The 15,729-nt window shown below is 38.2% G+C and overlaps 1 protein-coding gene across 1 annotated transcript in view; it reads right to left on the bottom strand.

Moving 5' to 3' along the window:
• LOC123238900 (potassium-transporting ATPase alpha chain 2-like) overlaps positions 1–15,729 on the bottom strand; it is a 28,628-nt gene that overhangs the window by 1,214 nt on the left and 11,685 nt on the right. Inside the window, 11 exon segments of the mRNA XM_044666150.1 lie at positions 772–905; positions 2,300–2,450; positions 2,602–2,717; positions 3,883–4,037; positions 4,123–4,291; positions 5,407–5,557; positions 8,526–8,566; positions 8,568–8,675; positions 9,406–9,581; positions 11,836–11,947; positions 11,949–12,029. Coding sequence (XP_044522085.1) covers positions 772–905; positions 2,300–2,450; positions 2,602–2,717; positions 3,883–4,037; positions 4,123–4,291; positions 5,407–5,557; positions 8,526–8,566; positions 8,568–8,675; positions 9,406–9,581; positions 11,836–11,947; positions 11,949–12,029 — 1,394 coding nt within the window.

Below are 15,729 nucleotides of genomic sequence, written 5' to 3'. Positions count from 1 at the left end.
ATTAAATATAATAATCAAATAAAATCCCTACCAAATATAAAAATTGTTTTGGGGATTCAAAGTCTTTCATAACTCCCCTTTGCTGACCTTCATAAAAGACACTATCTCCCAGCTCTGGATATTTTTATTAGATGCCCCCCACTCTAGAATGTTCTCCCTCTTCATATCCACCTCCAGCTAAAATCCCACTTGTAAAGGAAATTTTTCCCAATTCCCCTCAATGCTAGTACCTTCCCTCTATCATCGATCTCCAGTTTATTCTAAATATCTTGTTTGTATGGTTGTTTGCTTGTCTCCCCCAATAAATAGATTGTGAGCTCCTTGAGAGTGGAAATGAATTTTTTCTCTTCTGGTGGCCCAATGCTTAGCAGTGACAGCACATAGGAGGATGCTTAATGCATATTTATTGATTGTCTGAAGCCCATCAGGCTAATATGGCTCAGAGCCACGTCAAACAATCTTTTACCATACAAAGTATCCCAATATGAGTCCCTTTGATGAGTTAACAGGGTTCTACCCTCTTTATTTTTTTTTAAACCCTTACTTTCTGTCTTGGAGTCAATACTGTGTATTGGCTTCAAGGCAGAAGCATGGTAAGAGTAGGCAATGGGGATCAAGTGACTTGCCCAGGGTCACACAGCTGGGAAGTGTCTGAGACCAGACTTGAACCTAGGAACTCTGGTCTCTAGGCCTGGCTCTCAATCCACTGAGCTACTCAGCTGCCCCCATACCCTCTTTATTTGATAAGCCTCTAATAAGCAGAGTTGATACCTGAAAAGACCTTGCTGGGAAATAGAATTTATCCGTGTTTTTCTGATGATAACATCTGCAATTTGCTGGACCATGACAGCAACAAAGTAAGCAGTATATCCAGTCCATTCCAAGTGCTGCCTCTGATATTTTGTCTGCAAATGATCAGGAAGGGGGTTACATGTGGAAACTTTTGGTCACTCAGTTTTCCAGGAATTGAACATGAAAGAAGGAATTACGTAATTTATTCTACATTTATTCATGTTGTGTCTTGTAGTCTACTTGTTCTTGTGTCTATTACAAAACTGATGTGTGTCATATCTACCAAACTTTTACCAAAAACAAGGATGAATCCTGATAAAGGTCAGACCTCATCTCTTATGAGAAAGTGTACACCCAAGGGTAGTCAGTTCTGATTCGGAATCAGAGATTCCTTCCATAAGCCTCTCATCTCATTGCTGTTTTTTTTAAACTAACAAAATCTGTTTTAACAGAAGACAAAACAGACATCCATTTTAACAATAACAACTAGCACTTATGGAGCATCTTAAATAGTATGTCATTTGGTTCTCTCACAACCTTGTTAAGTAAGCATTATTATTATTCCCGTTTTGTGGATTAGGAAACTAAGGGTCACAGAACTCAAGGAACTTTGCCCATGATAACCCAACTATCAAGTGTTTTAGGTGGGATTTTAATTCAGGTCTTCCTGACTCTTAGTCCAGAATGTACCAATGTATCATCAAAACTCCAAAAATAGCTAATGAGGCAGTAGCCAGCATCATCCATTTGTAGTTAACCTAAGATCAGATGCTGTTTAATGTAGTCTTCATTTACATAGCTCAGGACAGTGTGGATATTTTCATTTGAAAAAATGTTTTGTTTTGGTTTTTTTATTATTATTAGTCACTTTCTAGGAACTGTGTCCTCTTTCCTCATTCCACCTTTATAAAGAAAAAGTTAAATGGAGAAAATCAGTACACTAGCCATTTGGTCATTCCTCTCCAATTGTTCTCAAATGAACACAGAAATGTATTTCATCATCAGAGACTATGGCCTGGAAATGTACTACCATGAATATACCTTTTCTCCTCCCCTAAAAACTCCCTTTATTTATTCTTATTAATTTAAAAATAATTAGTAATTATTATTAGCCATAATCAAATCAATTCTACCATTGTTCCTGAAATGCGGGTCAATTTATTCTTATAGCCTTATATCCTCTATAGCTTTTACTCTTAAAGCCAATTACTGATGTCCAAGAGAGGGAAGGAACCACAGTGTACTTCCTATACCATAAATCATCAGTTCCTATCATGATAGAAGATCCTTGATGGCAGAGACTAACTCTAGAATGTCTAAAATAAATGCAGATAGTGTACTCTCTGGTGCATAATAATCACTGAACAAATGCTTGTGGGCTTTTTCACTCCTTGATTCTAATAAAGTAGACTCATTAGGGCAAGTCTAGAGCATGGCATTTCAGCAATAAGGTTCAAAGGTGAATAGAATGAGAAATAAATGGCGTTAAAATTTTGACCTGCCTTACCCATTCTTGTCCATAACTATCTTCAAGGTCATTAATAGTATCATCTACCCACAATGGCCGTAAGTAAAGGAGAAGGTCAGGTCTGAATCCTTGAACTGCATAGACAGTGAAGAAGGCAAAAAAGCCTCCCACAGATTGCAAGATTCCTACAGAAAAAGCATTTAGCAACAGGTGAGTTCAGGGCATTCTCCTTCAAATTCTCCCCAACCCCTCAAAAAAAAAAAAAAGTAGTTTCTGAATGTTTTAGGAAACAGGGACTTAGAGAAAAGACCTTTGGTACAAAAGTGACAAGCATTCCAATTTGGAGATAGGAGTACAAAGCCAAGTGTTGATTCACCAATCTGTCCTTCTTGTGGCGTGGCTTCTTATTCATGATGTCACTCTCAGCTTTCTCATAGGCCAAGGCAATGGAAGGAATCTGTGGAAGGGAAAAATGGTGACACTCAATCACTTACTATTACCTTCTAAGTTAAAATATAGCCAGTTGATATTTAGAAAGTAAATAGAATAGAGATAGAATAAGTGTATCCCATTCAGAATGGGATCAGTTTGGCCAGAAAAATTTCAAGCCTTCAAGCAACAAGAGTCATTTGCTATTAGTTTCACCACAAACAAACCTCTAACCATGTCTGAAATGTATGAAAAATCCAGTATATTACACTCTGTAGAGAAGGGAAGACTAGGAAGAGCTACTTCCCTTCTTTTGACTTAAAGTTTGAATTCTGTTATCCACTTAACCTTTATTCATGCTTTCCAAGGCCATGTGACTAATTTTCTCTCAACACTGTTAGTTATTCTTCAATTATTCTCCAGTTAGGGATTATCTATAGTGGATTTAAAGAACCTGGGTTCATCCAAATCCTACCATCTCTACCTCTTATTAGTTACTTACTGTGAACTTGGTAAATCATTGTGCTTCAGTTTCCAAAACTATAAAATGAAATTGAACCAGGTGATTTCTAATCTCCCATACCTAGATCTTTGATCCTAGGAATTAATTTGGTTGCTCTTAGATGCAGAGACAATTCCTGAAAATGTGAATGTCATCTTTCTCATTTTGTACTCATCAGTCTACTTACTAGACTTAGACTCTATTCCTTCCTTTTTAGCAAATGAATCTGCCATCTTGAAGTGGGGAAGAATTCCTTTAGCTGTACATGTAAAGGTAGTATTTTAATCAGGGGAGATTTTATATCTTAGAAAATCTTCTAACCATCCTTTATGGAAATAACAGACCCATTGATTAGTTAGGGATCTTTATCCCACTATATTTCTTTGGCCTCTTAAATCGACCTGGACTTCTAAACATTGGGCTGATTGTTTTGGTTCCACCTTTGATAATTGATCATTACTCCCAATAAAGGGATTAGAAACTTGAGAAAAAGTTATTGTACACATTTTTGGTGGGTAAGTGGTTTGGAAAGCTCAAGTCAGGATAGAATTTATCTTATTAACAATCTCTTTACATGTTATATGTCTCTTCAGGAAAAAGGAAACCCAGAAAAGTGGGGGAAAGGGTCCCAAAAGTTTACATCAAAGGTGCTATATTTGTTTTATTCCCCCAAACCCAGAAATCTACTTACAATATCAGTGCCCAAGTCAATGAACAAGATGGCAATGGTACCAATGGGTAGGGGAACCCCAGCAATAATGAAGATCAGGAAAGGGCTAAGCTCAGCAATATTTTTGGTCAGGGTGAATGCAATGATTTTCTTCAAACTGTCAAAGATTAGACGACCTAGGTATGAGGAGAATGGTCTAGTCAGAAAAAGCCCTCAAAGCACCTTCTGTAAGAGCATTGAAAGGGGCCTTGCCTTATTTACCTTCCCCTATTCCTGTCACTATAGAAGAAAAGTTGTCGTCTAGTAAAACCATGTCTGCTGCAATTTTTGCTGCATCGGAGCCTGCAAAGCCCATGGCAATCCCAATATCAGCCTTCTTTAGGGCTGGAGAATCATTAACACCATCTCCTGTCACTGCAACAACAGCATCCTAAAAGAACACAGCGGGATTCAAAACTTTAAATCCACATACTTGAAGGAGTAGCCAAGTGATTAGGAACACTGATAAAAATGAGAGGCTCTGTCTGCTACAGAAGTTAGGATAATCCCATGTTCTATAAGAGTCCTTTTTTGGTGAAAAGTATTATTTTGCATTGTGAAGAACTAGAGTATTAAAGTCCCCATGTAAGATCTTTTATTTAAAAACAGTTTATAATAGAGATGAATGATAAAATGACAGAACAGAGACTGGCATCTCCAACCAACAATACTGACAAAATATTAACCATGGCATCACATTCTTTCCTAAGACCAGCTAAACTAATTCACTCAACAAAGAAGTCATCAGTAGAGAATAACAATTAGATGGGGCCCCATATTCAAATTGTAACAAATGAAAATTCCTTCATGCTAAGGCCATAGTATATGAATGCAATAGTACATACAATTATGTTGTAAGAAGAGAAAACATTTCAGAGAATTCTGAAAGGATATTTATGAGCTAACACAGAGTAAAGAAAGCAAAACCAGAATAATTTATATAATAATAACATTATGAAGACAAACAACATTGGAGGATGTCATTAACACAATGATCAGCCCTTATTCCAGTGAACTGATGAGAAAGCCTGGTATCCACCTCCTGACAGATGTGATGGGGTCAAGGGGAAGAATGAGACATCTTTTGGATCTGACCAGTGAGGGAATCTTTTATTTGATAATATAGTTTATAGTAAAGGTTTTGTTTTATTTTGTCTATTCTCCAATGAAAGAGGTAGAGAAAATAATTTTTATTAGTTAAAAATTGTAAATAGAAACAAAACAGAAGCTCTTTAAGGGGTTGTTTTGTCATTTTGTTTCCATATCTGGCACAATATCTAGAACATACTAAATATTTAATGAATGTTTCTGGAATTGAACTGAATTTCCTTGAAAGAACTAGCCATTTCTTTCCCTGAGCCTTGTGAGGAAACCAAAGCTGGTTCAATGGAAGTCTGAAGATATCTAACTTGAACTCAGCTGGGTGCCTATTAGTCAGCCAAGCACTTATTAAAGAACTACTATGTGCTGGGCACTGTGCTATATACTACCTCCCCAATCACTCACCTGTCTCTGACAGCCCTCCACAATTATCAGCTTTTGCTGGGGAGATGTCCTTGCAAAGACGATCTCACTGTGGCAGATCAGGAGCTCATCCAGCTCCTCTGGGCTCATCTCCTTCAGCTCCATTCCACTTACCACAGCTGCCTTTGCCTCCCTAGAAGAGCCAAAGCAAAGCCAAGTAAGGAAAAAAGGACAGCTCTAATGCTAAGGGACTTTCCTTGATCAAAGGAGTTTGTTAGGTAACCACACTCTAGGCAAGGAGCCCTCACTTCTTCATTAATGCTCCCTGACACTACTGCAAAATAGAGAAGTCAAGCTCAGTACTAGGTCATGCCATCTCCATTTAAAGAGGGGAAAACAAGCTAGGGAAGGGACTCACATGGGAGCCACTGCAATGAATACTGCCAAGTCCCCTCCCTTACAGAGTGGACCCCAAAAGGGCTAGCAATGAGAGGCAATGGCTGGCTATTCCCTGGGTCTGAAATGCCCTTTCATAGCTTCATTCCCAGTGTGTATTGAAATCCTACTCATCCTTTAAAGCACAACTCAATGTTTTGCCTCTTCAGTGAAGCCTTCTCTGCTTCTTGCAACTGGTGGAGACCATTTCCTTTCTTGAACACTGTAATATGTTATTACATATTACTTAAGTGTTCATATGTTGTTTTGTATTTAATTTAACAAATAAATGTTTATTAAGTGCTGAATGTAAATTTAGTAGGGTGGAATGCCTGGCAACAGGGACACACACAAAAAAAAAAAAGCAAAATAGACTCTGGCTTCAAAGAGTTTGTATTCTCCTGGGGGAGGCACTGAACTTATACCCAAAGACACTTCAAAAGTGAAAGAGAGGGGGCAGCTGGGTAGCTCAGTGGATTGAGAGCCAGGCCTAGAGATGGGAGGTCCTAGGTTCAAATCTGGCCTCAGACACTTCCCAGCTGTGTGACCCTGGGCAAGTCATTTAACCCCCATTGCCTACCCTTACCATTCTCCTGCCTTGGAGCCAATACACAGTATTGACTCCAAGACGAAAGGTAAGGGTTTAAAAAAAAAAGGGGGAAGAGAACATAAACAACTAGGGAGACCAGGAGAGGATTCACAGGAGAGAGCCCTGAGCTGCTAAATCTTGAACAAAGTAAGGAATTCTAAGAAACACAGGTCAGAAGGGGGTATTGTTTTAGGTATGGAAGACATTCTATAGAAAGGCAGAAAAATGGGAGATTACATGTTGAGTTCAGGAATGGTAGACAGGCTAGCGTGAATGGAATGTAGCATTCATGAAAGGAAAGGAAATAATGTGAAATACACTTGGGGAGGTAAGTGGAAAACAGATTGTGCAGAACTTTAAATGCCAGGCTATTTTATCCTGGAGACCCTTTAAGATTTTTAACCAGTGGCACTGGTCATTCCTGGGTCTTAAGAAGATTTTTCTGGAAGCTGTGGGGATATTTTTCCAACAAAAAGAGGGGAAGAAGGTTCTGACACTTCTATTTCAGGACTGCACAGCACCAACCTATTATTTAACAATTATTTGACAAATATAAATTGATTTTTAATATTAAATTAATTATTAATGGAATTTAATTTAATTTAATACTAAAGTATATCACAGATTTATGTGGAATTGAGAGGTATTTCAATTAAGCTTGTGTAAATGGAATTAGCTCTAGCCCATTCATAGTCAAAACTCTACTTACCCAAGATGATATCATCCCCACCTCCCTTAGTGGGGAGGGGAGATGAGTTACCCACACGTGGGACAATAAGTAACAAATCAAGAACAAGGGACTGCCTTTTGGGCAGTCCAAATCAGTGTAGAGGCAGCCATTGGTCCACTTGAATTAGAGGTGGACCCACAGGAAGTGACAAAAGACACTATCTCTTTAAATATGTGGGTTACAAGCTGGTGAAAGAGGTTCCGGCTTTGGACTTGGTGCTTAAGGTTCTCGGCTGAGACCTCAGAATGCTTCTACTCTGAATGGTCACGTGGGTAAGTTAGGCTGACTTCCTTGGCCTACCTTGGTGTTTCCAAACTCTGCCTTAAGTAGGCTCATAGCCTATCTGATTTCTAAGGTCTTGTGGCTTGTAGCCTAGTTTAATTAGCCTTTTAACCTTCTCTCTCCATCCAGGCCTCTCCAGGCTTGGACTAGCCTCTCCCTCTCTCTATTTCCCTATCTCTTACCTTCCTAATTGTAAATAAACTACCTTAAACCCGATCCTGACTTGGGTCTATTTTAATTATGGAATCAATCTGAATTGTTGATTCTATAAAATACCTAAAAATCTCCCTCTTACAAACTCCTGTTGCAGTTTTATCAAGGTGTTCTTTGGACATTAGGGTAGAAAGGGCTGTGGAGCCCAAGACAGAGGAAATGGGTTTGAATCCTAGTTTTGTTCATTCCTCTGTTAGTATGGGTTCATTTCTCCCCATTCTAGGCACCAGTTCAATTTCCCTATCAATTAAATGGGAGCAAAGGGAAGTGTGGATTACACAAGAGATTCTTAATCCTTTTTTTATCATTAACCTCCTTGGCATTCTAGGAAGGACTATGAATTTCTTCTCAGAATAATGGTCTTAAATGCATAACACAAAATACATGGGATCACAAAGGAAGCCAAGATTGTTGAAATTTACCTATAAAAAACTTTTTTTTAAATCATGGACCAAGGGGCAGCTGGGTGACTCAGTAGATAAAGAGGCAGCCTAGAAACTGGATTCAATATGGCCTCAGATACTTCTTATCTGTGTGACCCTGAGCAAGTCACTTAACCCCAGTTGCCCTGCCCTTACCCTTCCTTCTGTCTTAGAACCAATACTTATTATCAATTCTAAGACAGAACATGAGAATTTTTTTTTTAAATCATGGACCCCAGTTTAAGAAAGAGATGATCTATCTGTCTCTTCTAGCCCCAACCTTTTCAGTTCTAATGTGGACCAAATATTGGATCAAGAATGGTATTTGGGGAAAAGGCAATGGTATGTGTATATGAGTAAATAAATAAATGATACAGCAGTAGCAGCCTAAGGGACTATGAGCCAAAGAGTGATGAGTCCTTCATTCTATAGATCTTTGGAAACAAAGGGGGCAGGCCCACCTTCAGAGTCCCCAAACCACTGCTGTTACCTTTTGTTAACCTGCTCCACAGGAATCTTAAGACTTAAGAATCTTAAGTTTTGCTATGTCTTCCACAGTCTCACTGTTGGCTCAAATGATGCCCACACTTCTGGCAATAGCTTTGGCTGTGATTGGATGATCACCTGTCACCATGATGACCTAAAATGGGAAGAAACAGATATAACCAATGAAAACCTGACCTAGCAAAAGCAAAGGAAAAGTGAGCATGACTGCTCTTAGCTGAGGAAAGAACTAGTAGAGTATACTAGTAGGCTATAATCAATGTTGGAAACAGAATTGTCCTTTGGAGGAGATGTGGTGTTTATCTTCTTTCGCCCTAGAAAAGACAAGCACCAGTAGGTTTTCCATATTACCTGCATAGGGAAAATATAATGGAATTAAATAACATGGAAAAGCCCCTGGCAAACCATAGCAGTGCAAGCAGTAACTGTAGTGAGAAGTTTCAATACAAAATTCATTGTGTTATTTTGAAAGGAACTAATCAACAAAAACTTAACATTGGAAAAATAAAAAGGAACCGAGACTGAAGTTGGACCAGTAATTTCACTGATAAGGAAACACCCTCTACAATTTCAGATTGGTACCTTTTCGGCGATAAATGAGTCTCAAACAACTGTAGAGTCCAAAGAAGTAATCAGTGTCCTGTCTAGGGCCACTTAGCCAACATGGGTCAAGGAAAGACTTGAGCCTATCATGTTTGAGGGACTTAAACCCAAGCCTTCCAAGCTTTGAGGCCAGCTCTCTTAAATATTTAGTTATGATTTTAGTTATGGAATTGGTAAAGAAGACTTTATTATAAAATGAAACTTTTATCAAAGGAATTTTAGCACCTAGGAAGGATTCCAAAAGGTAGAAAGAGGAACTCTACCTTGATGCCAGCACTGCCGCATTTGATGATTGCATCAGGGACAGTGGATGGAGGGGGATCAATCAGTGATATCAGCCCTACAAAGCAGAGGTCAGAGGTGGGAAAGTTCATGGTCTCTGTATCAAAGGAGTAGGTATCTGGAAACTCATTTTCTGGCAGGTAGAGATGGCAGAAACCTGGAATAGATGCACATGAGGAACAAGTAGGGAAAGGCATCAATAACAGGCTGGAGATTATTTCAATATAGTTCCTCTTGAATGGAAACTTGAGTCCCTTCTTCTCTGCACCTTCCTCAGAAAAGATGCAGTAAATGTTTGTGAGGAAAGAACATTACTCATTAGGACAGGATAGAGTCCTTAACTTATCACAAAGATTTAATCAGCTTGATAATTAGATCAAAGAATCAGACTTTTAAGCTGAAAGAGATCTTTTACTTGATAAATAATCCAATCTCCTCTATTTTGCACAAAAGAAAATTGAAGCCTCAACTTGAAAGTTCAGGTAGGAAAACTCCTAGAAGCTGTCATAATTGGGTTAAACAGATTTTTTTTTTTAAAAAGCCTAAGCCATTCATTCAAAGATCTAAGAGTTCATGGATGGTTTTCTGTATTAGAAAATGGTGGGACCATTAATAATCAGGGATCCTTGAAGTATTTTTAATAATTAAGCACCAACAAGTGCCTCTTTCTTGCTTTACAAACTCCAATATCCTTTTCTGAAATGATTCTTCCAGTTCAATCCCATCAATAGTTTTTTGGTATCCTCATCTTCCTATGTTCCCTCTATTTGTTATTTTGCCCTTTAATCATTTTAGCCAATATGATAATCTGATAGATACAACTTATCTCAAAACTGTTTTAATTTCTATTTCTCTAATCAGTACTGACTTAGAGCATCTTTTCATATGCCTATATATGGCTTTAATACCTTCATCTAACAACTGTCTATTCATATCTTTTGACCACTTAAAAATTTAAAGATGGATCTTATAAATTTGACAAAGTTTTCTATATATTTTATTGCATTTTAAAACCCTTTCCTTCAAGAATCAATACTATGTATCAGTACCAATGCAGAAGAGTGGCAAGGACTAGGCAATGGGGTTAAGTGACTTACTTGCCCGGGGTCACACAGTTAAGAAGTATCTGAGGTCAGATTTGAAACTAGGACCTCCTGTCTCTGGGCCTGACTCTCAATCTACCAAGCTACCCAGCTGCCCCAAGAAGGTTACTTAAGATTGTTATTTTACTTATATTGACTCTGCCCACCCATAAACAATATTTCTCTAATTTTTTAAGCCTGACTGTGTAAAAAGGGTTTTATAATTATGTTCATGCAGTTCCTGGGTTTGCTTTGGCAGATATGCCCTCAGGTATTTTATTCTAGGTTATTTTATATCCCAGATTATTTTGAATGGAGTGTCTCTATTTCTTCTTATAGGTCCGTTAATGATATATAAAAATGCTAATGATTAAGTGGATTTTATATCTAGCTACTTAGCTAAAACTATTGTTTCAAATAACTTTAGTTGAATCTCTAGGATGTTCCACATATTCCATTTTAACATTTGTGAAGAGAGTTTTATTACCATTTTGCCCAACCTGATCCAATCCTTTAATTTCTTTTTCTTCTCTTGTTGGTATTGTTAGCATTTCTAATATTAAGTAATATTGGTGATAATGGGCACCCTTGTTTCACTCCTGATCTCATTGGAAAGGCTCCCAGCTTATCCATTACAAATAATTCTTGCTGATTATTTTAGGGAGATGCTTTCTATAATTTTTAATCCACTTATAACAATGTTTTCCATTGTTTAATAGGAATGAGTATTATATCTTGGCCAAGAATTTCTTTTTTTTAAAATATCTACTGATATAATCATGATTTTTTTTAATTCTATTATTGATAATAGTTATGTTGGTAGGGGGGCAGCAGCTGGGTAGCTCAGTGGATTGAGAGTGAGGCCTAGAGATGAGAGGTCTTACGTTCAAATCTGGCCTCAGACACTTCCCAGCTGTGTGACCCTGGGCAAGTCACTTGACCCCCATTGCCCACCCTTACCACTTCCACCTATGAGCCAATACACAGAAATTAAGTGTTAAAAAAAAAAGAAAGAAAGAAAAAGTTATGTTGACAGTTTTTTTTTATATTGAACCATTCCTGCATTCCTGTTATGAATCTTGTTTGGTCACAGCTTTATCTTTGTGATGTTCTCATAGTTAGTATTTCATTTAGAATTTTTGCATACATATTCATTAATGAAATTGGTTCCAATATCCTTTAGAAACAAATACTGCACAGATTCATTTCCTTCTCCTGGCAACAACTTCTGCTATTTTTAATAAACCTGTCATGTATTTTCTCAGCTTAAATCTTTTAAGGAATAATAACTACTGGCCCCTTCTCCATTACCTTCTCAGGCCAACTCACCCAGTACTCTTTCCCCTAAGCCTCCCAGCTCCATGTAAGCAGTTTGGAAGGCTTCTCTTGCACTTTCATCAAGAGGCTGCTCCTGGCCATTGATCATAATGGTGCTACATTTTCTCTAGGATCGTCTCAGGAGCTCCTTTCATCACCAAGAGGAAGCGTTTGTCATAGAGGTCATCTGTCTCATGGATGGAGAGCTGGGAGAAAGAAAATAAGTAAATGTGTTAAATGGGGCATGTCACTGTTACGGTCACTTCTAAGAGACCTGAAGAGATCTTCTACAAATAGCAACACATTAAGAAAAGGAAAATCATCTCTAATTCTTTATATCCTTGACCTCTTTACAGAGGAAACAGGATAATAACAATGCCCTCTGTGGGCATTCGACCCTCCTCCACTGATAGGATCATAGATTTAGAGCTGGAAGGACCTTAGAGACCAGATGGTCCAGGATCCTCATTTAATAGATAAAAGATCTAAAGCCCAGCAAGCTTCAAAGACTTGCCTCACTTGAGTCTGATAGATAGTAAATGATAGAAGTATCATTTGAATCTAAGACTTCTCACTGAACAGTCAGAACTTTCTCCTGGGACATGCTATTCAAACTTGGTGATCTCTAAGATCCCTTGGTGCCTCCCTCTGGAAAGGGAACTCTAGACTTGTGCCCCAACCTAAAGCTGCAACTGGGTTTTCATATAAGAAATCAATAGACCCAAACTGAAGCAGAGTTTCTCTGAAAAAGAAGCAAGGTCCTTTTATGTTTGGGGAGATGGCACAAATTTCACTGAATTTCACACCCAGGAAAGGATTATCTACTAGTCTTCAGAGCAGCAAAATTCATCTACTTCCTGGGTTCAAATCTGGTCTCAGACACTTCCTACTTTTGTGATCCTGGGCAAGTCACTTAACCCCCCACTGTCTAGCCCCTACTGCTCTTCTGCCTTGGAATCGATACTCAGTATTGACACTAAGACAGAAGGTGAGTTTTTAAAATTTTTTTCAATGTTTGTGTGGGAAGAGAGCTGTTGTTCAGTCATTTAATCTTTAGGACCCCATTTGTAGTTTTCTTGACAATGATTCTGGAGAGTTCTTCTCCAGTTCTTTTCACAGATGAAATAACTATAGCAAAAAGAGTTAAGTGACTTGCCCAGAGTCACACAGCTAATACCTGCGTAAGGCCAGATTTGAACTCAGGATGAGTTCTCCTAAAACCAGGCCCTATCCACACTCCATACTCTGAGACACCTAGCTGCCTAAGGTTGGTGCTGGGAGGGACAGAGAAAGGAATTTTTACTTTATGGGCCAATCCACTTTGCTCCAAACTGAGCAAGAAAGCCACCAGTGTGGAAAATGAGAGAATTCCCTTCAATTGGGGAATGGCTGAACAAATTGTGGTATCTGCTGGTGATGGAATACTACTGTGCTCAAAGGAATAAAGAACTGGAGGAATTCCATGTGAACTGGAATGACCTCCAGGAATTGATGCAGAGTGAAAGGAGCAGATTCAGGAGAACATTGTACACAGAGATTGATACACTGTGGTACAATTGAACATAACAGACTTCTCTACTAACAGCAATGCAAGGATCCAGAGTAAGGCTGAGGGACTTATGAGAAAAAAAAACTAGTCACATTCAGAGGAAGAACTGTGGGAGGAGAAACACAGAACAAAAACAACTGCTTGAACACATGGGCTGATGGGGATATTATTGGGGATGAAGACACTAAATGATAACTCTAATCCAACTACCAATAATATGGAATTAGGTCTTGATCACTGATACATGTAAAACCCAGTGGAATTGTGTGTCAGCTAAAGGGGGTTAGGGAGATTTGGGGGAGAAAGAAAGAAAAAAAATTTTTTTAATTTAAAAAAAAAAGAAAGCCACCAGTGGAATTTCTAACATTTACTGGGATTTCTCTTACACTACCAGGTCTCCCCAGACTTTGGACTGTGCAAGAGTGGTTTTTATTCTAATCTCAATTCACTTCTATTTCCATGAAGAAGATAGAGGCAGTCAGCCCTTGACTCTCCTAAAGCAATTGCTACTAGGATAAGTTCATATAATACTAGCAAAGAAGATCCCACAAATTCCTGGAAACTCAACCCTATGGAATGGAATAAAATTGAGAACCTCCCTGGTTTGCCCACATATTATTAGAAAGGACATTTGGTGAAGGTTTAACTACTTCACTGCTTTTGGGGTCAAGGCAATCTCTTTGAGAGGCAAATAGGTCCTTACAGCCTCTGATAATAACTAGGTAACAAAAGCCTAGACCCTAAATTCTTCAGCTCCAGAAACTAAGACAGTACAACAACAAGAATGGATTTTTGTAGGGATACTGACATCCTGGATATAGATTCATTCTCCTTTAGGTAAGAAATAAGATCCCTATTACATCAAATTTATTTTTTTTAAACCCTTAACTTCTGTGTATTGGCTCCTAGAAGGAAGAGTGGTAAGGGTGGGCAATGGGGTCAAGACACTTGCCCAGGGTCACACAGCTGGGAAGTGTCTGAGGCTAGATTTGAACCTAGGACCTCCCATCTCTAGGCCTAACTCTCAATCTACTGAGCTACCCAGCTGCCCCTATTATATGAAATTTAAAAAGGTTTTATACAATGCAACCAAAATTAGAAGGAAAGCAAAAAATTGAGGCAAAATCTTTATAACAAAACTCTCTGACAAAGGTTTAATTTCCCAAATATGTAAGGAACTAAGTCAAATTTACAAAAAATTGTACCATGCCATTCCCCAGTCAACAAATAGTCAAGGGATATGAATAAGCAGTTCTCAGATGAAGAAATCAAAACTATTGATAATATCAATAATCACAGGAAAAAGCATTGTAAATCCCTCCTGATTAGAGAAATGCAAATAAAAACAACACTGAGGTACCATCTCACACCTAGCAGATTGGCCAATATGGCAGCAAATGAAAGAGATAAATGTTGGAGGGGATGTGGCAGGGAGAGTTGTAAATTTATCCAACTATCCTGCAGGGCAATTTGGAATTATGCCCAAGGGGCTTTAAAAGTTTGTCTGCCCTTTGATCCAGCATACCACTGCTGGGTTTGTACCCCAAAGAGATAAGAAGGAAAAATACTTGTACAAAAAATATTTATAGCCATGCTCTTTAGGGTAGCAAAAAATTGGAAAAGAGAGGGGTTATCCATTGATTGGGGAATAGCTGCACAAACTGTGGTAATCTGATGGTGATAGAATGCTTGTGCTGAAAGGAATAACGAACTGGAGGATTTCTATATGAACTAGAAAGACCTCCAGGAATTGATGCAGAGCAAAAGGAGCAGAACCCGGAAAACATTGTACACAGAGACTTATACAATGTGGCACAATCAAATGTAATAGACTTTTCTACTAGTAGCAATGCAATAATTCAGGACAATACAGAGGGACTTATGAGAAAGAATGATATCCACATCCAAAGAAAGAACTGTGGGAGTAGAAAAGCAGAAGAAAAACATGATTGATCACATGGGTTCAATGAGTATATGATTAGGGATGATCACTTAATATTAATTAATTAATTAATATTGCAAATATTAATAATATGGAAATAGGTCTTGATCAATGATACATGTAAAACCCAGTAGAATTACTCATTGGCCATGGGAGGGGGGTGGGAGGAGAGGAAAGAACATGAATCATGTAACCATGGAAAATATTCTTAGTTAATTAGGTTTTTTTAAGGATATGTAGCAGGACTTGCTCTGCTTTAGAATTTTGAGGATGGTGGTCTTTATATCACAATATGCTCAATAAATATTTATTGCTTTGAAAAAAAATAACAAGGTTTTGAACAATGATACATGTATAACCCAGTGGAAATGCTTGTCAACTCCAGGAGTGGGGAGGGAAGAGGGATAGGAAAAAT

Source organism: Gracilinanus agilis, chromosome 3, assembly GCF_016433145.1.
Source record: "Gracilinanus agilis isolate LMUSP501 chromosome 3, AgileGrace, whole genome shotgun sequence".
Classification (NCBI taxonomy): Eukaryota; Metazoa; Chordata; class Mammalia; order Didelphimorphia; family Didelphidae; genus Gracilinanus; species Gracilinanus agilis.
The sequence above is the reverse complement of the archived record's forward strand: the minus strand, read 5'-3'. Positions and strand labels throughout refer to the sequence as shown.